Genomic DNA, 21,218 nt, shown 5'->3' with positions numbered 1-21,218 from the left:
GGAGGGAGCAGGGGGCTTTTGGGGCTTGGGCGATCATGAGATCATCATCTCGGGGAGAGATGCCCAGGAATGCCTTCTGCATCCTGCATTACCTGGGGTCTGCATGTAACGGCTTTTCTTCTAGAATCAAGCGTCTATCGCTGATTATGTCTTTCTAGGGTTGAAGTACGTACACGACGAACGCAGCAGAGTCACAGGATTAGGGCTCGCTGGGTCTTGCATTCGTCAGTTCCAGACATGACTTGAGAAACCCCCAACATGAAAATATCGCTTTGGCTTATCCAACCAGGCATCCACGTCGGCCCATGGCTTACGGAGTATACTGTGTAGTCAATAGTAATTCTTACGGTGCTAGATATCAGGCACCGGCGTTATCATGCGACCCTCCAACCGAGGTCAACATGTCGATCCGTGGGGTCATTTAGTTTAGAAGCGTTAGCTGTCCTCATCCAGTGGACACACGATATATTCTTTCCCCTTACCCCAGATTGTTGGGCTCCTGAGCTTGCTGTCTTGCCATCGTCGCTTCAGGGATTTGCGCTCCACCATGGACCTGATGCTGACCCTTATTACGCTTTCTCTCCTCGAAGGTTTCCTGCTGCAGCGCACGGTCTTCGTGGATCTCACCTTCCGTACTGTTACGTTGGGCTCATTGGGAGTTAATCTTCTGCTCGTAGCCATCTGGAACACCTTGATCTATCCTTATTTTGTCACTCCATTGCGCCATCTCCCAACAATCTCGGTAGCTCACCTCGCTCATCACCAGGTCTTGGAACCAGTAGCTAATGAAAATAGGGCAACCTCAACAATGCCCGTATTGTTTTTGACGATCCCCGCGGCCGGTTACCGCTGGAGTGGATGAAGACTGTTCCTAACGACGGCCTGATCCACTTCCGCGATATTGTCAATCGTAGCTATCTCCTGGCTACCAACCACCAGGCCTTGCTCGATATCATGAGCACCAATACCTACGACTTTGAAAAGCCCTGGCGGGCACGCGACTTCCTCGCCCGTATTATAGGTTTTGGACTAATTCTGTCCGAGGGCAGTGCGCACAAAAAGCAGCGCCGCGCTCTGACCCCCTCTTTCAATGTGAAGAATATTAGAGCATTATACTCATTGATGTGGGAGAAAACTGGGCTCTTGATGGATGAGCTGGAGAAAGAGATCGAACAGAATCCGATGGATGGCACTAATGCAGAGAGCGGAGAAGGAAAGATTGAGATGAGTGTCTGGGCAAGGTATTCTTCCGGCCAGATATTGTGATGAGTACACCCCACTGACACATATTAGCCGTCTCACACTGGATATAATCGGGCCGGCCGCCATGGGTCGCGATTTCCGCTCTCTGCACAACCCCGAAAATAAAGTGGCTGACAGTTTCTTGGCCATCCTGGAACCGACTAAGGAGAAGATGGCCTTTTTGGCCGTCAACTTTGCTCTGCCACAATGGTTTGCCCGTCGCATCCCCTGGCGCTTGAACAAAGTCATCAATGATGAGACCGGGTTTCTGCGGGAGCTGTGCAGAGACATTGTTCATGAGAAGCGGGCATCCATCACAGCTACGAAGGCAACGGCCAAGGAACTGGAGGCCGATATTCTTGGTACCATGATGTTGGGCGGCGATTTCACAGACGACGAGTTGATCGACCAAATGTTGACCTTCTTAGCTGCTGGGGTATATATCTATCTGCCCCTATTTTGAACACAATGCCACGTGAAACTAACATCGTTTGCAGCATGAAACCACGGCGAGTGCCTTTACCTGGGCCTGCTATCTTCTCACCCTTCATCCTGATGTCCAGGAACGCCTTCGTGCCGAAATCCGTGAGCACATCCCAGCCGGCAACGATCCCATCACCTGGAGCGACCTCGAGACGCTTCCGCTTCTCAACGGTGTGTGTCAGGAAGTCCTCCGTCTGTATCCAACTGTTCCCATGACTATACGCGAAGCCGTTCGTGACAGCGTGGTAGCTGGCAAACACATCCCAAGAGGGACCCGGATCCTTCTGTGCCCCTACGCCATCAACCGCAGCCCAGAATTCTGGGGCAACGACGGAGAAGAATTCCGGCCGGAGCGATGGATCGACACGGACAAGAATGGTCAGCCTGTCACCAACAACAACGGCGGAGCGTCGACAAACTTTGCACAGATCACTTTTCTCCACGGACAGCGCTCATGTATTGGGAAGGATTTCGCCCGGGCTGAATTGCGTTGTGCAGTCGCTGGTGTCGTTGGCCGTTTCCGTTTCGAGATGCAGGACCCTAAGCAGAAAATTCATATCGCAGGTGCTGTGACGACTAAGCCGGTGGAGGGGATGCATTTAAGGATGAGTAGGGTGGATGACTGGTGATATGCCTTTTTCTTTGTCATGTGTTAATGATATGCTACGATATATGGTTTGTGTTCATGGTTGTATAGGGCAGCTGAGCTGCATCTTAATGTTATTTATATCTATGTTTTTATTCCCTTTCTGTGGGAGTGGGTATGATTATGAGAATGACCATGCCCTAAGTGCTCACTGATGCGGTGCTTCCCTCTTACCGGCTCAGGCTCATCCTCCTCCTCCTCCTCCTCCTCCTCCTCCAAGGAAGGCCATTCCTCCCATCCATCTTCCCACGTCTGCATCATCTTCTCCTGTTTCTCGCCTCTGGATAATCTCTTCTTCTTCATAATGCCCTCCCATGTTTTCATTTCCCGATCGTTCAACAAGCATTCGTTTAGCAAGTCGGTAATGGCATCCGTTTCAATCCCTTCCCCAATGAACACGATCTCTTGCCGCCGATCTCCCCATGGCCCCTGAAAGTCATCCTCGATGGATTTCCTCACATCTGCATCTTCCGGCCATGCCTCGTCTGGTACCTCGGCAAACCAAGGTCCACCACACCCAATGGTGAGCATGCCCCCGGCTTGGCTCCATTCACCAAATTGATAAGGGCGAGTAGCAAGCCAGAAGAAGCCTTTGGAGCGTAAAATGGGACGAAGGACAGGGTGGGAGCGTTTGTTTGCAAGAATTTCCTGGGGGTCTGGCTGGGGGAAATCTTCCATTTCGTCATCTTCATCCTCGTCCTCATCCTCATCCTCAGGTTCATCGCCGTTATCGTCTTCCTCGCTTCCATCATCCTCTTGTGTTTCAACATTTTGGAGGACAATAAATTTATCATGTATTAAACTGAAGAGTCGCCGCGGATGGAATGGGCGGCGCGCTTTGTACACGAAATTGTTGATGCCGTACCTGTTTGATCGTTAGTCTTGACGAATAGAACGGAAAGGAGTGAGAGAAAGCCTCATACTCAACGGTCTCGGGAACAGGAGCCAGTCTTTCCCCATTGCCAGTTTCCCTCTTGGTCATCTCGTGCAAGCTCCTCAACCACCCGGCACCTGATGCCGCTTTGAGAAAGTTGAACCTTCCCGTGTCCAATATCTCATTGACATCGACCTTTGAATAGCTTGTTTCAAGGACCTTGGCGTCTGGGTTAAGGAGCTTTAGGATAGACCGGATCCTCCCGCGAGTCTTCTCGTCAACAGTCTCGATTTTGTTGATGATAATTACGTCCGCGAATTCGATCTGATCCACCATCAGATCAGAAATGGTTCTTTCGTCTTCAGGAATAATATCCCCGCCATAGCGATCGGAGAGAAATTCCGCCGTGTCAAAACTGGTAAGGAGGTTAAAGGCGTCAATAACGGTAACGGTCGTGTCAAGTTTGGCTAGTTTATGCAGACCTCCTAATTCGACGCTATCGCCAGGTTAGTCCACTCATCTATGACTGTACAAATGGAGGATGCGGGGAATAGATACATCTGGCTCAGGATCTTCTTCCCCTCTTCGTCAGCAACGTCTGCTTCTAACATGGCAGCGCTGAACTCCGCCGTGAAAGTCTCGGCGACCTGCATTGGCTCGCTAATCCCTGTGCTCTCAATCACGACATACTGCACGTCGTCCTGCTTTGTAAGTCGGGCGAGTTCTTCCAGAAGGTCCCCACGTAATGTGCAGCAGATACATCCATTCTGTAGCTGAATGAGATTTTCCTTGGTTTGGGACACGTGGTGGTTTTTGATGAGGGTTGCGTCTATGTTTAGACTGTATGTTTGTTAGAATAGGTTCATGCCCTTCTTGATAGCGGCATCCATTGTGATACTGGGTTAAGGGCATACCTGCTCATGTCATTAACAACGACTGCAATCTTAAATCCATGATCTGACTGGAGAATATGTTCCAGAAGCGTTGTCTTTCCACTACCCTGTTTGCTCCATCATTAGCCTCTTCCTTGGGACACGTTAAGGGGTAGTCTATGCTCGTCGTACCAGAAACCCCGAGAGGAGTGTGACTGGAAGTTGTCGGCGTCCCTTGGCTCCATTGATGTTGTCGGGCACAGGAAAGGCGATGGTTTCTGGGCCTGAATTGATCGTCATCCTGGTAGGCTATCAAATAATCTTGTAGCATAGGACTAAAATCAGAAAAGTACTAAGAAAGTAAAAGAAGGAGAAGGCTCTCAATCACCAGATCCTATGCACAAAGGCTTATATACTGGTATACATACTCACCCCCAAGGTTCACAGCTATACATAGAGAGATAATTTATAATCGCGCTTTCGATTGGTCCACCAGGCAAGGTCTCCATTCCGACCCCAAAGGTACTCCATCCGTGCCCTGAAAAGCGTCCTACAAGGTACCTGGATTCGCAAGGACCACAAGGTCCTCTCCACTAACCGACCACCTGCAAGTATTAATGAACAACTGATGACGGAACAGCTTTGTTGTCATTGCCATTGGCTCCGGCAGTCTCTATACGTGGTAGTTATCGCATGGACGTTCGAAAGAGAGCGGGACATGTACCTTGCGGGAACGGTCATCCACCAAGTAAGGGCAAGAGCAACTGAGTTGCATCAAAGCGACATGAAAGTGGGGAGGAGAAGGTGGAAAGACATACTAGTTAAGGAGAGGGAGACAACACAAAAGGCCGGGAACGAAAGGAAAGGTAGTCAATAATACTTGGTCTGAGAGTCATATTCTTGGCATGGCTAGTCTACACTTCAGTCGGTTGAGGCCTGACATTCTACCCCAATGTCTCCTTGGACGCCTTCACAGATGATCTCTGGTGGACTCCCAGAAGGACTTGTCAGGTCAATGTTCTTCAGTTGAATGTCTGAGCACACCGCATTTGGCGAACACACAAGGTCGGCCACCACCTTTCCATTCTTCCCGGACGATGTCCCCGAGATATTCTCGAAGAGAATGTTGGTCACATTCACCTGGGAGGGATACTGGGCGCATTCTGCTGCCTCAATATCGAAGTAACATTGATCTAGGACCACTGGGGCGTCCGTATTCTCGATATGGATATTTTTGTACGTGATGTTGTTGATTCGACCATAACCCACGTCCTGGCCAGCCCACGCTTTAAGGCGCGCACCATTCTGTCGCTATTAGTGATGGCATCGCACGAAGTCCCGTCAAGCCAGACTTACCTGACCATTCAATAAGGTTACATTCTCAATGTACGCGTGCTCGATGATGTCCATTACCCCTGGATACTGCCCAATACTACCCATGCTAACCCCATGGGTATTATTACACCACAGGTTTTGCACAAAGATATTGGTGGTGTTTGGCTTAGGCGAGAAGCAATCATCTCCAACGTCGACCCGCGTATTTGTAACCTTCAGCCCGTCCACATTAAGTGAGTCGAAGCCGTCGCTATTTTTAGGTTCAGCCTACCCTACCAGTTAGTAAACAAGACCGGTGGATCGCGAGAGGAGAAGAGAGATAGAGAGACTTACGGATTTATTCGTAGAAAATGCATGGATGTAAACGTCATCGAATGAGACGTCGTTTGACTGGACGAAAAAGTTGGTCCAGCAAGGCGAGTTCAGTTGGGTGATGCCTTCAACAGAAATCCGGGTAGCGTTTTCAGTCAGGAAGAGGATTGGACGATAATAGTCATTGTCGGGATTCTAATACCATTAGTGAAGGCCACTTAATCCTCATGTTTTTCACGGGCTGTACCAGAATCTCCTGTCCTGCAAACTCGTTGTACCATCTCTGGCCGTTTCCGTTCAACAAACCAGTTCCAAAGATCTTGATGTCCTTTCCACCCCACCGCCAAAACGTTATGGACTTCTGGAAATCATAATAGAAATTGTTTTCTTGCCAGTAGGATACATCATCCGTGAACTGTTACATCAGCGAGCTTGCTACAGAACATGGCTTCAGGCATCGAAGAATACATACCTTCAACTCTCCATCCAGTTGCACCTCAATGTCATCTAAGAATGTCAGGTCAAGTTTTCTACCAATCACATACTTCTCCCCTTTCTTGAGAAGAAGTCGTCCCCCGTGATTAGCATGCTTGATACCCCAAAGGAAGTCCCTCGATACATCATCGGTATCGTTCCGGGAGGGTCGAATGGTTATCGTGCGACGGTCATGATACTTGGCATGGTGGCCGCCAACACGCTCCAAGGCCCTTGTGTCGCTCTCGGGGATGATCTGCGCTCCAGGAATAAGCTGGCCAACCGCAATGCTGCTCACTGCGCTCGCAAAGAGCGTTGCAAGGAAGAATTTCATGTTGTTGTCAATTGATGCGATCCGTGCAGCTCAATAGTTGTGCACCCTTAACGTCCGGGGACAAGTCCCTTTTAAATAAGGCTCATCACGCCAGTCGCATCTATCGCTCAAATCACCAAGCAAATCAAATCCCTAGGAACCCGACAAGAAGTTTCTCCGCCTGTAGGATAGCTCCATTTCTGACTTCATCTTTGTCCGAGATATCAGGATCCACCTCCGGAATTATCGTACCATTGAATTCTTCCCCACATCGTGGGGAATATGAGTGCAATGCGACATTGTTGAAATATCTGGGGTCTGGGGTATAGTTTTGTCATGAAGCTCTGGCCTGGCCAGAATTTCGCCGGCTGGGAGGGATTTTATACTTCCACCAATCGGATATTCTTCATATCGCAATGCTGCAAATGAAGTGCCAAAGTGATATTACCAAACTAGGTTATACGGAGTGCAGCCGTAGGAAATCGAGCTTTGTCTCCTCCCTGTGTCGTCAAATTGCTGATTTGTGGCATTCTATCAAATTTCCCGGGGGGGGATGGTTTTGGCAATTCAATCACTACCAGGTGAACGTCGTCAGCGAATGTGACAAAACGACCCAGGAGCTAGGCGAAAGGAGAGTGGGAGAACGACAAGAACTAACTAAATATCAAAATGAGCACGTACGAATATAAGTATAAATGGCCATAATAAAGTAAAACCGCAGACACCTATCTGTGTGTTTTTCCCACGCTTTTAACGGGATGATTCAATTCTAAATGCCACTCAGGTAAATAATTACAACAGCAGACGCAGATCGGAAGTACTGTGCTATTGGAGTCAGACCAGCGCCCCATATCGATAGAAGATCATTTCCTTCAACATATCACAGCCCCACAATCCGAAAGTGATCTATTTTCCTGGACTCAATGAAAAGTTCAAAAAGCTCGTATCGACCTCCACTTATCGCAAGTGACCAACAGATCTGCATCGTGATTCCCAGCAATCTCGGTTCTTGGTAGTACTGAGGGAAACGATTCAAGGTACATACATAAGTTCATACGTACCCTCACACTGGCAATGGCAGAAACGTTGTCTCAGCAATTGAATAGGGGAAATTCTGAAATTTAATACCATCACAGATTCCTTGAGGCAAACCAGAAAGCGGTAAAGCAGCAGATATTGCCCGACCACCAAAAGAACGAACGAACAAAGCTCAGTTTGAGAGACTCGATGTACTTATAGCAGAGCCCGAACGCCAGCCGTGACACCGCATACCATAGTCCAATGCGGTTAATTACGTCACTGGGCACACCCGCGTGAAGAGCGACAAGAACTAGGGAGATCAGTATGCATCTCGGCCGAATCACCATATTAGGCCAGGACCATACTTGCGGCTACAAACAATGGGTAATGCTCAGCTGAATTGGCCATGCTGGCTTCCTGCCGCTTGAGTCGATTCAAGGTTTGCCGTGTGATCTTGCCCGATTGTACAGCGGCCTCTCCAAATTTGGCGAGGTCGTCACGAGGGGCCTGGTTGTGATCGATACCGAGCTTCAACTTCTCCCGCCGCGTGCTGAATACGCCAAATGAGATGAGCCAGTTGACCACCAGATAGGCCACGGCATGGTTGGAGGCCTGTTCTCCGGGAGCAGCCTGAAGACCAAGAGTGGTCAGGACGGCCCTGTTGGTGTTAACATTGCAGCGAACTTGCAGCGTGGCATATATATTGATGTAGAGCATTCCACACTCACGACATGCTGAGCATATACGACTTGTCTTCTGTCAGAGTTTGGTTTCGGAGGGGTATCTGGTGTGATTAAGGTAGGAGAGGGATGGGAGGAATGGCGACCCTTATAATAACGATGCTAAGCGATCGGCGGACTAATGACATCGATGACTCATCAAGCACCGAGGGCACGTGCATCAACTCTCAAGTAAACCATTTCATGTGCGTTCACAAGATCATTCAAAATCCTGTGAAAAAGTCCATATTCCATAGTTCCGGAAATCCGTAGTCTACCGAGTCGAACAAATTACCAAAGTCAAGTGGCTGGTCGCTGACTGTTAGTTCGACGAAGTAGATAGAGTGTAGGGTGAGGATAATATATTCTTACGGAAACAGAAGCTGACTCGTAGGGAACCAACGCGGGATCAAACGGTATCTCAGAGGCCGCAGAGTTCACGTTAGGTGTTGAGATATCCGGCTATACCTGGGTTAGCAGGAGTCAGCGCATGGGGCATAAGATAACCTACCACAACGGGACCTTCTTCTCTTCGGATATCGGTCCATGCTTTCCCTCGAATCAGCCGTTCACAGTCCTTAATGGATTTTGCAGCCACCTGCTCGACCTTTCTTAAGGCATCCTCTCCATTCAGGCGCGCCTTAACGGATGCAAGAGCCATTGCAAGGAAAATAAACGCCTTGCACCCTTTCCCCCGTGGCGAAATTCGGCTGCCAAAGGTGTCCAGCGTATGCTCCACGGCCCGGACTAAGACATCCTGCTGGGACCGTACCAAGTCATTCAGCGAACTTAATGAGCTAATCTGGCCAGGAGGCTGTTTCGATGAGGAGAACTCAGTAGCTTGAAGGGAAACCTCCACACAGACGGTGATCGCGGCGTGGAAAAACTCGTCGCGGAACATCCCCCCACTGAGCTGTCCTAGATGTGGACATGCCTGTGCCTCTGGGAAGCTAACAGCGGGAGCATCCAACTGAGAAAGCATTTCCAAAGATGACTCGAGACAGATCTTCCGTGAATAGGAAAATTTGGGCGACAGTTGCACACTGAGGGAGAACGGACGGTGAAGAACAAGTAAAAAGCGGACCATGACGAACACTAAGAACGACCTCGTGAACTGCAAGCTCTCAGGGGAAATGGATGTGGATGCGTTATCAGGGAACAAAGCCAAGGCACTATCCCTGTGCTGAACCAGCTGCTCGCTCAGGCGTAATGCCTCGTCATAAGACAAAGTGAATTTCAAACTGTTGACTAACTTCGCTATCCTAACACGCAACGGCAACGACTGCGACAGCAGAACCTGGAAACTGCTGCGTGTCACCATCGCTGCGTCCTTCGGGATAACGTCCTCTGTCAGATCCTCCATTAGGTCGTCATCGTCATAGTTTGACGGTGGGTCACAATCATATTCGTCTAAGTCGATTGAAGGAGGCATACCTCCGTCCAAGGCTGACTGTAGATCCAGCTCCAAGATGGTAGCCCATAGACGACGACGCATCTCAGCCCAAAACCTAGTCATCTTTGGAAAGCGCGCAGGGTTCCGGTGTAACCCTATCATCATAGCAGAGCGGATCAAAGAACCCGAGGAGATCCAGACAACATCCCCATCTGTGGCGTCAGCCTGGCGTGCGAGGATCAAGATACACTGGATCTGCAGCATGTTGAAGTCAATTGTTGAGCTAACATTGATGGATGAGATCCATGATTGTACTGCCATGATCCACCCTCCCGCCGCACTATGCAAAGTATCTTTCTCATTGAGTCTCGTTGTTGGGCTAAAGAAGCAGCTACTAGCAGCCATCACCGCCAGAAGTTTGGCAATAAAGGCCATATCAGTGGTTTCGGTACCGGCCCAGTATGTCTCGTATTGTTTGAGAAATGTCGGAACGTGCAAGATTCGATATGTCGTTTCGAAGGTGGATAGATACAGGTTGACTAACTCATCGGCGACTCTCCGGTGCGGAAGCATCTCTTCCAGCGTGAAAGCTTTCTCACGGTATGCCCTCTGATGATCTTGCTTCTCTCGAGATAGCATTTCGCCCCTGAACTTTTTCAACTTGAGATACTCCGGGCTTTTCGACTTCTTCTGCATGCATCGGTCTTGAAAGTAGGAGGCCACGTCTTTGAACTGCAGCTATTTAGCACAGGAATGTTGGGCGGCTCGTTACCACTTACGAATGAAAAAGATAGTGCCGAATGACAACGTCCACAATACCTGGTCTTTCCATTTTTCCCCCTAAAACATGCTCGCCCTGGTAGATGCTTAACGTCCTCACTGAGTAGTAGAGACTCCGAGGTTATCCGGGGTCCGTAGTCCGACACAGACTCGCACGCCGAACTGTCCGGCGTTTGGATGGATCCAACTCTGGACAGAGCGCTTTCCAACACTTGCACACGATGTCGGAGTTCTTGCACTTCCTCGGGGCGTCCTTTGGGCTTGGTGATTCGGTTTGTAGACTGGTGCCGCGAGTCAAAGACGTAGAGTCCACTATGACCTGGGCTGGTGTGATTACTCGGTACATTGGCCCGGTCGGAAGCGGTGCGCATCGGTCGATTCTCCAATGGCTGGCCCGACGCGGGTCCGGAGTAAACGCAGAGGTCAGGGGTCTTTGACTTGACGCATTGCGAGCACGGTAATGCTCGATCGCACTTGAGCTTGCGGCGTCTGCAAACGGTACAAGAAAGAGCCGGTCGGCGCCGTCGGGGTACTAATATCGAGTCCGGTGATGTTGACGTTTGTTCATTATGATTTCCTAATTCGCGATCTTCGTACATATTTGACGGTGGGAATCTATCACCTGACCATTTGTTGGTTCAAGTAGGAGATATCTCAATAATGAGGAGAGATATGCGTTAAGATATCGACACCTAAGAGAGAGAAGTGATACTCGGTGCCAAATCCAACACGCATTCTCAAACTGACAATAATTCTAGTAATCAAGAAGAATCCTTCTTCCCGATGGCCTGATCATCTATTATGAAGTCACAATCGGAGCAAAATCCACCTTCGGCCTTACGCTTTTGGGTCAAAATCGGAGATAAGCGGCTCGGGAAATCCTACTCAAGTAGCTAGCCATCACCGCCTTCCAGCCGCTTCCAACCTTAAGGCACTCAAGACCGATGCCTGAACCGGAATACTCGTATATAGTTGAGACGATGCCGTTCCTCGAGCATGTATCCCTCCAGACTCATGGACAAACCCCTATGGCTTCGTAATGAGGTTTCAGTATTCATTCCAGGAGGCTCAATCCTCTTCCACGGTTTGATATTATGTTCTATATACCACTATATCAATATATACAGGTAACTTCGTCGAACAACTTAATTACGCCTCCAGAAAGGCTTCATCACAGATCGCACATAAACAAGAACATAGACCATCAAATAGTTCGAGATCACGAATGCAAAGAAAATGCCAAAATAGGGCCAAATCTTCGACGAGTCTAGGCCAATGCCAGAGAGGTACTAGGCAGTATCGTTAGTTTGACAGGTATCTTGAATCGACCATTATTGTCGTCCACCCAAAGACAGAAGCAAGAAAAAAAAAAATAAAGAAAGAAAGAAAGGACCACTTACATCATCTCCATAGCTATATTTGCAGTATCCGCATTTGCTTGTGTCATCTGGGTTGGAAAGGTAGCCTACGCCATGTTCTGCAAGCCACGGGCCTGCATACTCTCCGCAAGTCATGTTCGGTGGGCTTTCAAAAACCGTCAATTCGTTGCTGTCGCAAATGACGGGCATGCCACGTAGGACAGCCGTTAGGACACCACCAATCCAATAAGTGAATGGCGTGGCATAGTACATGGTGTACTTCCAGAACACGGGCATGTTATCGTGGGGCTGAAGGATACCGTTGAACAGCTCGCACATGATGATAAAGAATGGCATGAGGGTCGCAGCCACCATAGAGTCAGCGCTGTGACCATCTGTCAGCATGGAATCTACGTCCAGTTATCCCTGTTGGAAGCATGCTCACCTCAGCGCTGCGATCCATTGACCCCAAGACGTGGCGAACAGGAAGAACAAGAAGAACATCAAGAAACTATATCCGGCAGCAAATCCCAAAGGAAGTCCGACGATGAAATAATAAAGCACATAAAATATCACGGCGCTGATTATGGCGTACGGGATCTCAGATACGATTTGTGCTGTGCAGAATGCAACCCACCCGTAGACACCGCTAGGATCTTCGCGTGCCTTCCATATCTCGCGGTTCATGATAAACCGCATAGAGATGGCATTGATGAACTCCGGTACCAGCATAAGAACCAAGAAGCATGAGAAGGCCTTGGATTGCAGGTCAGTTGAGCTGTTCCCAATCTGCAGGTAAGTGAGACCGTTAATCAGGGCGTGCAGGAACGACGCATAGAGCCGGGAGTAAGGATACTCTGGGCTTCGCCAGTATTGCCGCAAAGTACGTTTGGTCAAAAGGCCTACCTGACGATAAAGTGGCGGTGAGGTTCTTTTTGCATCTTGGGAGACATCGGCCTTAACTCCCTTACCCCGGATATCGCAGATGTCTTTCTTGACCAGATCGGCTTCCTCGGATCGGTTCCATACGTCAGCCCAGTTGACTTGGTGTGTGGTGTCTTTCATGCCCCCTACGACAACTTCGATCAAATAGTCTGCCGCATTGGTCACATTCTCCGGCTTGTGTCCATTCTTGGAGAAATATTCAAAGATCGAACAGCCGGACTGCCCTACTTCCCCAAAGTAGTAGGTACTTCCACCAGGACTGAGAGCCAAGACTCGATCAAACTCCTCGAACTGCTGCTGGTTTGCTTGGTGAATGGTACAAAGAATAGCCAGTCCCTGGTCTGCCAATCGCCTCAGCAAGGCAACAATACTAGAAGCGCCCTGGCTATCAAGTCCGCTTGTCGGCTCATCCAGGAAAAGTAGCAACTTAGGCCTCGCACAAAGCTCTACCCCAATAGTAACACGCTTCTTCTTTTCGATATCTAATGACCCGATGAGGGCGTTCTGCAACTCGATTAAGTCAAGTGTCTCAATGACCGTGTTCACATATGAGAGCTTTTCTTCATCGGGCACTTCTGGGTTCTGGCGCAGCAGCGCTGAAAATTCAAACGCCTCACGAACAGTGCTGCTCTCATCGTGAATATCCATTTGTTGGCAGTATCCAATCTGACGATTGAATGACTCATCGACCGCATGCCCGTCGACGTACATTGTACCCGTCAACTTTCCAGAATTTGGTCGCCGAGTCAGGGCCGTCAGTACTGTAGTCGTTAGCAAGGGAACATGGAAGGGAATAAACAGAGCCTTACGAGTTGATTTTCCCGCTCCAGAAGCACCCACCAGAGCCGTCAGGGTTCCGGGCTTGCAGTAGCCACTGACTCCATTGAGCAGCTTTCGTGTCTCTTTCCCAACTTCCACAAACAGCTCCAAATTATCCCAAGTAAATGTGGACATTGTTCCGCTTATGGCTTGGCCAGACTTTTCACAAGTGCTTGCTGAATCAGGCATGGTTGCATCACGTTGGACAGGGTTGCTTTCTTCATCCAGTCCTTCCCTGTGGGTTCGTCTTGAACTTCTCCGCGACTTCTTATACTGTATGGGGCCCGCACTGTCCGGTTCCCATTCCATGATTTCACTTAACCAGCAAGTACAGGCGATGTAGACCACAGTGAAGAGACACAATATTCCAAAGTTGCGCCAGACATGACCAAAAGAAAAGCCGTATTGCGCTGCTAAATAGTTGTCGCCATTGACGACAGTCGATCCGATTTGGCTTCCCGCATAGCCGCAAGTCTGATATGCAATGTTGGTGTAGTTGGCACCGGAAGGGACAACAGATTCTGGTGAGCAAGTGAAGTTGGCATTGTGAAATTCCGCTGCCATCGTTGCCTCGTATGTATAAAGAGCTGGAGTAGTATACTAAAGAGTAGAATGAGCATCGAGCACAACACGGGATCCTTCTGGAATTCTTACCGCTATCCATCCAACCCAAGGAACGTCTTTAATCATCCTATCTACCGAGAGGACATAACCACCAAAAACTATGCAAAACAGCACGGATACGCCACAGTATCGTAAAGCAACTTCGAAGTTCGAAGATGCGGCGGCGAACAATCGGAACTGGGCCGTTAAACAGATGGTACACAGGTAGATGAATAAGAAGTCAATCCAAAAAGCCCCGGCCTAGTTGAACAGTTAGTGAGAGTTTTTATACTAGATATAGAGGCGCAACCTACATCGGATTTCAAGCCAGACAAAAAGTAAACCACGATCAGATACAGAAACGTGATCACTGCTGCTATGATGAAATCCGTAATAACTCTGGCCAAACATACAGCACTGGGTCGAACAAACGCAAACTTCTTTTGACGGCTGAGAATATCCCGCCCTTGCATTGCTTCTTCCAGTTCGGACATCTGGAGCCATGCGAGCAGAATGGAGGAGTAGAAAATGACTCCTCCTCGAGAGTACATCCCTGCGGTGGTCTGCGGCTGGTTATAGAACATGGAACCGACCAGCAACCCGTAGACGACAGATGATATGATTTTGATATACAAAGGAGACATATGTCCCCGGATCTGCCACAGCTGTCGCTTTGCACAAAGCACCACCTGTCGGAACATGGAGATCGTATACGGGGACTTAGGCGAGACAAAACGGGACTTGTCTGCCTGTATGGCCTTCTTGAAGTCTTCCAGACTTCCATCGTCTGAATCAGTCTGCGAGCATCGAACACCTTTTCCACCAAGGCATTGATCCTCGTACTGCTGTACATCACACTGGACCTTATGATAGGCTGGGCTTTTGCGGAATGTTTCCTCCAGTTCAATGGGGCCCTTAGGGGCTCGGTGCTCCCAACCTGGTCGGAACCTGCGTCTCTCAGGCACTGTGATGCTCGTTAAGAAGTCTGAGATTGTCTGCATCTCCGCGCACTCGTAACCCAAGTCTTCAAAGTAACGCTTTGCTTCCCGAGCTGGGCCTTGGAAGAGCATGCGCCCTTCGTCAATGAGAAGAACCTTATCAACTAGGTCGTAAATGGCATCCGATGCTTGATACAGTGTCATTAGCGTAGCTTTGCCACATGTATCAGTCATGATTCGGAGACTACGAGCATAGTCCAGAGCGGATGAAGCGTCAAGTCCCCTGGTGGAATTATCCCAACATGAAACAGAAGAATCTGTTGCGAGGGACTCAATGATCGAAATACGCTTGCGTTCCCCACCAGAAACACCCCGAATATATTCGTTACCGACCAATGTATTCATCGTGTGGGACATGCCGAACACGCGACCGTAGATCTCAAGGTAACGAAAGATCCGGTCTTGGTATCTCTGGGGTGTCTTACTCTGGAGCGCAAATTCCAACGTCTGTTGCACCGTGAGCGTAGGAAAATGTACATCGTCCTCTGGGACATAGGCCACTTGGCCACGATAGTGCTTTTTGACCTCTTCTAGGCTGAGACCAGAGTAGTCCAAAGACCCTGTTACTCCGAGGAACGAAGAGTGATGGCCCGCAATTGTTCGTAGAAATGTCGAGCAACCAGCTCCCGGTCGTCCCAGCACCCTGTCGAGTCGTGAGTCTGAGAACATCTTCCTCGGTGCATTGCTATATAATGCGTAGATGTACTTACAGCATGATCTCACCACTTCGAACGGCGCCTGAAAAATCACGAATCAACGGACGTCCGCTCTGTGGTTCCTTCCTAGAAAGCCAGGGCTGAATCGTCCACTCATAGACATCCTGAAATGTCAAGGTGCGCCAGAGTGCCGTTCCCAAGGTCTTAACATCGGTGTGCTCCTCCCCATCTCCCCATGTTGACAGCGATTGAAAGCAAACTCCGAGATTCGGCTTTTTCCGGCCAGCTTGCAACTCTGCTTCTAAAAACTTGTCAAAGGAAGAGTGCGGCTCAGAGTAAGCTTGCTGGGGGCTATGATGGCTAATCTCCGTCAAGGTACGACGGATCTCCGCGATGGCATCCTCATCGTCGTGAGACAAGTATACCCGAGGAGAGGACACTGTATCCGATGGACTCTCAGTTTCATGGTTGGCAGTTAGGGAGGTGCTCCCATGTGGGTGAGCGTGGAGATGGGCCGGCATGGCAAATCCACGACCGTTCTTAAGCCTGGTGGCTCGCACAGTACGTCTGATGTAGAGGGATCAACTTGGTGTATTTATCCTCAACCACCGTCGCACACCAAGACAGATTTATATACCAGTCGGTGTGGCTAGACTGCAGGCAGCACCAGTTTACGGGTCTCGTGTGCTGGATTAAAGAGGAAGCCAAGCTTCACTGCCCCAAGGCCATTGGACGTCATATAAGACAGGTTCTGGAGTTTTTGTAAGCATAATGGTGCAAAGAGATTCGACGATCATCTCTCGAAGGGCCCACCACTTTCGGTATCGCACAAGAAAATTACTTGCATCGTATGGCTATATCAGGGCTGATTGGCCAGTAAGGCCCGAGAAGGCAAAATCTCGGCATATGGACTACTAGTACTACTACTACTACTACTCTACTGCTAGACGGAATTTTCCGAATAGGGCAGTTGTCTAGAGATGCAGTGACTGAATCATGGCTGCTGGGAACCTGGAATTTTTCCCCTAGCGTTCCAGACTTCTCCTACAGTTAAGCTAAAAGGGCAGCCAAGATGCAGTGCGTATCTTGAGCCCCACCTCTCCACTATCTTCTAAGAGAGATGCATAGTACTCCATACCGAGTATGCTATACCCCAGGATCAACAGCAATATGCTCTACTAGTATGGTTGGATACTTAGACATCGGTTGCTTTACTATACCGATAGAACATACATGTCCATATAGGCCCTCGTAGTACTCGTCGCTATGAGTAGTAGTACTCGTAGTAGCGTGACGTTCTCCAATAAAATCCCCACCACCCAATTGGGGTTTCCTTTTTTTTTTTTTAAAAAAAGCCTGGCATGGGATTGGAGGTGGCCGTCAGCCTTTACCCTTTACGGGTAATCTTTCGCCCAGATGGATCCCAATCCGGATTCTACTTTTCTTCTACATCCAGCCGAAATTAATCAAGAGGAACAAAATTAAATAAAACAGGAAGGAAGAAAATTATATCCGGATCTTGAAATGAGTTCATCTTTATTAGCAATCATTTTTTTTTCTGAACAGTAGTCGATGTCATCAATCCACACACATCATCATTGTTTTTGCTTCAGTTGCTCATCAATAGCCGCAATACTATGATTACTATACCGTCAAGTAGCTCCCTCCATATGGATATGCAACCTACAAGACTACCACCCACTGGCATGGTGTAAAAGTAACTAGACACATCACAAGTCTTAAATTCATATCAACTTCTTCAGTAGAATACACATCCCACTGTACGGAGCTGCTTTGTTAGCCTCAGCAGCTATTTTCCCAAGCTAGAACTCTTCCCTCAGCGGCATTAAGGATCTACTCAATCAATATCTGGGTCTATTGCTCGTCCGCCCCATCGGCAATCATACCTTGTCTGCTACACTGTATGATACTTGGCAGTCAGGGCCAAAGTACATAACAATTGGACAGCGCCACAATCTCAATTGCCATGAAACACACATTAATATAATATATTCGACTCCGTGCCAACTCAAAGCTACTCTAACAGTGTACCAAAGAAAGTGCTAGATTTTTCTGGCTGTACATGTCTCAGTGTACTACATTATCATCATATTCGTAGTTATTCTTTGCCCGCTTTCGTCATATTTTACGCTTCTTATAATTTTTTCGAGAGGTGCTTACACATGGACTCAAGATTTAACTTCTATATTATTGTTTATAAATTATATTCCGTCAAGAACCATACCAACCCTACAAAATATTTTGAACACCCCCTGCCCTCTATGAATATAGTGTCGGTGCATCCAGGCGTTATGAAGTATGATAAAAGGGCAGCGGTCAACGGAACCGGGCTTTTTTTTTTTTTGCGTAGCCATCTATACCCTGAGTAACTCTCACAGCCTTCCTACTAGACAGATGCTGTTTCTCATTGCTTTAAGCTTGACCATGTCATTTAATACTGGCCCCCACAATTTGTACATATATTCGCCATCTCTTCCGACGAACCACGTATTCAACCAGTCCTTGAATATCAAAATCAAAACAAAAATTAGAAGAAAAGAAGAGAAGCGAAGAGACAAGAAAGTCCTTAGATGGTGGTGATGAGGCATTGTTGATTAGATGCTTTGAATTAGTGTAATCCAGGAAGTCCTGACTTAACTTTCCCAATCCTAGGCTCACGGCTCAGGGTTCATATCTTACCAGCCAGTCCACCTATGGTGGAATACACACATGAAAACACAAGCTAAACATAAAAGACACAAACTTGCATCAACATTGCCTAACAGCGAACCAATGTCTATGTCTCATGGAATGACCAATATGTAAAATCCAACACATAGTATGCGTCAAATAATTTCAACACTTAACAGTCAGAATTTCCGGTTTCATTAATCACAGTGAAGGAGGCGCGATTTACTATTTACTACTACTAGTACAATTATAGACTCGTCACACATGATCTGACTCACGGATAGGCCCATGAACCATATGACACCGTCAGATACGAGACTAACTACCTTTTTTAGCCAGTGAGCAAAAACCGGGTTATACCTAATACTAATGTTGATTACTATATATCTCAATTGCTGTGTGGAGTCATTGTCATAGAGATCAATCGGTCGAGATAAACGCAGGGGTGAAAGCCGTTAAGCGTACAGCTTGACAAGTCAATATTCATCCCCCATTCTAGTACTAGGGTTTCCGAGCCACGAATACGGGGCGGAAGCCCGGCTCACCCTATCCAAGCGTTCTCTCATGGTTTAGATTATTCTTAGCCCTTTTATGTTTGTATGCCCCATGTGACGAAGCAGCTTTATATAGATGATATGCCATAACCCTCCTCGTTACTAAGATTTCGACGACAACCAAAGTTTGTGCAGCTGACTGATGAATCGGGCTCCCGGCTGAAGCCCTTGAGTTCAGTACGCAAACGCGTAATACTGAGGCCGCCACAAACACTATGGCTCATTCTCAAGGTGGTATGATATAAACAGACAGCGTACCTAGCCTGAGTTTACCAGAAAGATAGAGAGACACCATCCTAATAATGATTATACAACCCCACGTCACTGTACGGCTGTATGCTGCAGTGCTAGGGCTCTGTAAATCCAGTCACTGCCCTTTCTTCCGTGACCTCAAGTCCATTGGCGCTTTACTCACCTGTCTAGTGTTACTCGAGCAATCCACGTGTATCGACCAAAGGTGATTGATCAAGGCCCCAAATACCCTACAGTGGGCCGGTCTAGGCCAAGGATTGCAGATGGCCAGGACTAATATGTTCATCCTCTATTCGGCTTTCTCTAGTAATGTGAACCTATCCCCTCGCTCCGGGCAAGGCCATTTCCCACCAGTGCCTAAGCTGGACGCTCGGGTTTCTCTTCTGGATGGTAGCGGTATCCAAAATGGTATGATGACGGCCAATGCTCTCTGCGAAAACTGCAATGACTGGCAGGGCGGGTCCATGGACCCAAAGAGTTCATCGATACAGTGGATTTATGCTTATAAAGAGGGGTTGCTGCTAGATTCTGATAATACCACCGAGTTAATCCAAAAGCATGATGGGTATGGAGGTGCAAACACTGATTTGTCTCACGCGAAGACAGCCTCTACTAACCCGTGTTTAACATACAACCCAGCTACCGGCCTGAGCAATACTACCCTTTCCACAGGCAGTACTACAGGTCCTGACATGCTCATCGCGCATGGGTTCATAGTGGCCATTACATTTGTCCTGCTCTTCCCATCATTTGCCCTCGCTGCCCCACGTCCCTACGCGATCTCCATCCGCAAAGTTCGTGCACCCCTTCAGATCCTCGCACTTGCCCTCGTCATTGCTGGAATGGGCGTAGGTCTTCTGCTTGCTGTTAACAACAATTTGACGACGAACTCGCACACCATCATTGGCATTATCATCGTGGTGCTCCTTACTCTCTTCCAACCAGTGATGGCAGCACGAGTATCTTTTCTTACGCACATCGCTGGCTGGGCCGTTCGATGGTCATTCTTGGCATTATCAACGGGGGTCGTGGTTTCCGCTTGGCGGGTATAGGCAATCCCGGTACTCCTCAAAGTACGATGATTGCATATTCAGTCATTGTAGGGATAGTGGGGTTCGCATATCTTTGTGTACATCTTCTGGTGGGGATGCAAGGAAAACCTCATCAGCAAGAGCGGAAGCGTGAACCCACTACTTCCAGGTAGGTACTATAGTACTACTAGGTAGTGGGAGCCCAATAGGGAGGATATCATTAATCACGGGAATGGCAACATGGCTTGAGATTGTTGACTGGGAAAGGTACTACTGGTGGTCATAGTTAGAGATACTAGCATAGTGCTTGCTGGGTGGGCAAGATTAGTTTCTACAGTTCACAGAATACCACTTTTGAAAACCTCGATATGCGAGAAGAGGCCTTTTTTGAAGCCCTAGTAGTCCCACATGCAGTATGTCTTTACCTCTTAGTGAGCCACAAATTTTCTAATGGCGCGAGCAATGGTGTCTGTCCCAATTTGTAGTGCAACATGTCTTGATCTCTGCACTTGGCTGCCGACGTCTTCTCTTTCTCAAGACTGGCCATACATATCTCGTTCTGGATCATCCGTAGTGTACTGTGTGGAACTCATATACTACTAGTCCCAGTAGTAGTACTGTGCAGTGTGTACTCCAGAGTATATATTTTGTAGACGCTATACCCAATTTGGTTATCCACTGGGCTCCACTGGAATCACGGGTTATGATTCAAAATAGAACCCGCCCTCGCCTACCAACAACATCAGGAATTTATAGGGATTACCCTACTAGTCATGATGATACCGCTATGTTCCCTCCGAGGCCCTTACACTTTGAAATTAACCAAGAGAAAGGAAACAGTTCTAACA

General features: G+C 48.3%; 7 protein-coding genes across 7 annotated transcripts; 2 read left to right on the top strand and 5 right to left on the bottom strand.

Annotated features, from left to right (window-relative positions):
- Positions 1–547: 547 nt before the first annotated feature.
- ABOM_009923 (cytochrome P450) lies at positions 548–2,354 on the top strand (the record flags this gene model as incomplete). The annotated part of the gene is made up of 4 exons (XM_022537051.1): positions 548–742; positions 796–1,241; positions 1,294–1,678; positions 1,740–2,354. The coding sequence occupies 4 exons, from the start codon at positions 548–550 to the stop codon at positions 2,352–2,354; spliced, it is 1,641 nt and encodes a 546-aa protein (XP_022385048.1).
- Positions 2,355–2,455: 101 nt separating this feature from the next.
- On the bottom strand, positions 2,456–4,858 carry ABOM_009922 (CobW domain protein; the record flags this gene model as incomplete). Its single annotated transcript, XM_022537050.1, has 6 exons — positions 2,456–3,236; positions 3,295–3,741; positions 3,804–4,085; positions 4,160–4,245; positions 4,310–4,418; positions 4,842–4,858. 6 exons carry the CDS (start codon positions 4,856–4,858, stop codon positions 2,456–2,458), a joined length of 1,722 nt encoding a protein of 573 aa, XP_022385049.1.
- Positions 4,859–5,038: 180 nt separating this feature from the next.
- pgxB (putative extracellular exo-polygalacturonase) lies at positions 5,039–6,572 on the bottom strand (the record flags this gene model as incomplete). The annotated part of the gene is made up of 5 exons (XM_022537049.1): positions 5,039–5,422; positions 5,474–5,719; positions 5,786–5,959; positions 6,012–6,179; positions 6,237–6,572. The coding sequence occupies 5 exons, from the start codon at positions 6,570–6,572 to the stop codon at positions 5,039–5,041; spliced, it is 1,308 nt and encodes a 435-aa protein (XP_022385050.1).
- A 1,109-nt stretch (positions 6,573–7,681) lies between these two features.
- ABOM_009920 (MAPEG family protein) lies at positions 7,682–8,304 on the bottom strand (the record flags this gene model as incomplete). The annotated part of the gene is made up of 3 exons (XM_022537048.1): positions 7,682–7,881; positions 7,937–8,229; positions 8,300–8,304. 3 exons carry the CDS (start codon positions 8,302–8,304, stop codon positions 7,682–7,684), a joined length of 498 nt encoding a protein of 165 aa, XP_022385051.1.
- Positions 8,305–8,514: 210 nt separating this feature from the next.
- ABOM_009919 (putative C6 transcription factor) lies at positions 8,515–11,062 on the bottom strand (the record flags this gene model as incomplete). Its single annotated transcript, XM_022537047.1, has 4 exons — positions 8,515–8,598; positions 8,663–8,752; positions 8,802–10,415; positions 10,463–11,062. The coding sequence occupies 4 exons, from the start codon at positions 11,060–11,062 to the stop codon at positions 8,515–8,517; spliced, it is 2,388 nt and encodes a 795-aa protein (XP_022385064.1).
- A 546-nt stretch (positions 11,063–11,608) lies between these two features.
- On the bottom strand, positions 11,609–16,363 carry ABOM_009918 (putative ABC multidrug transporter; the record flags this gene model as incomplete). Its single annotated transcript, XM_022537046.1, has 7 exons — positions 11,609–11,752; positions 11,864–12,206; positions 12,267–13,527; positions 13,576–14,185; positions 14,240–14,449; positions 14,503–15,829; positions 15,897–16,363. 7 exons carry the CDS (start codon positions 16,361–16,363, stop codon positions 11,609–11,611), a joined length of 4,362 nt encoding a protein of 1,453 aa, XP_022385063.1.
- A 3,239-nt stretch (positions 16,364–19,602) lies between these two features.
- ABOM_009917 (uncharacterized protein) lies at positions 19,603–20,391 on the top strand (the record flags this gene model as incomplete). Its single annotated transcript, XM_022537045.1, has 1 exon — positions 19,603–20,391. The coding sequence occupies one exon, from the start codon at positions 19,603–19,605 to the stop codon at positions 20,389–20,391; it is 789 nt and encodes a 262-aa protein (XP_022385074.1).
- Positions 20,392–21,218: the final 827 nt, after the last annotated feature.

Source organism: Aspergillus bombycis, assembly GCF_001792695.1.
Source record: "Aspergillus bombycis strain NRRL26010 chromosome Unknown contig00114, whole genome shotgun sequence".
In the NCBI taxonomy this organism is placed as follows: domain Eukaryota; kingdom Fungi; phylum Ascomycota; class Eurotiomycetes; order Eurotiales; family Aspergillaceae; genus Aspergillus; species Aspergillus bombycis.
Note: the sequence above shows the minus strand (reverse complement) of the source record. Positions and strands in the feature narration are given on the sequence as shown.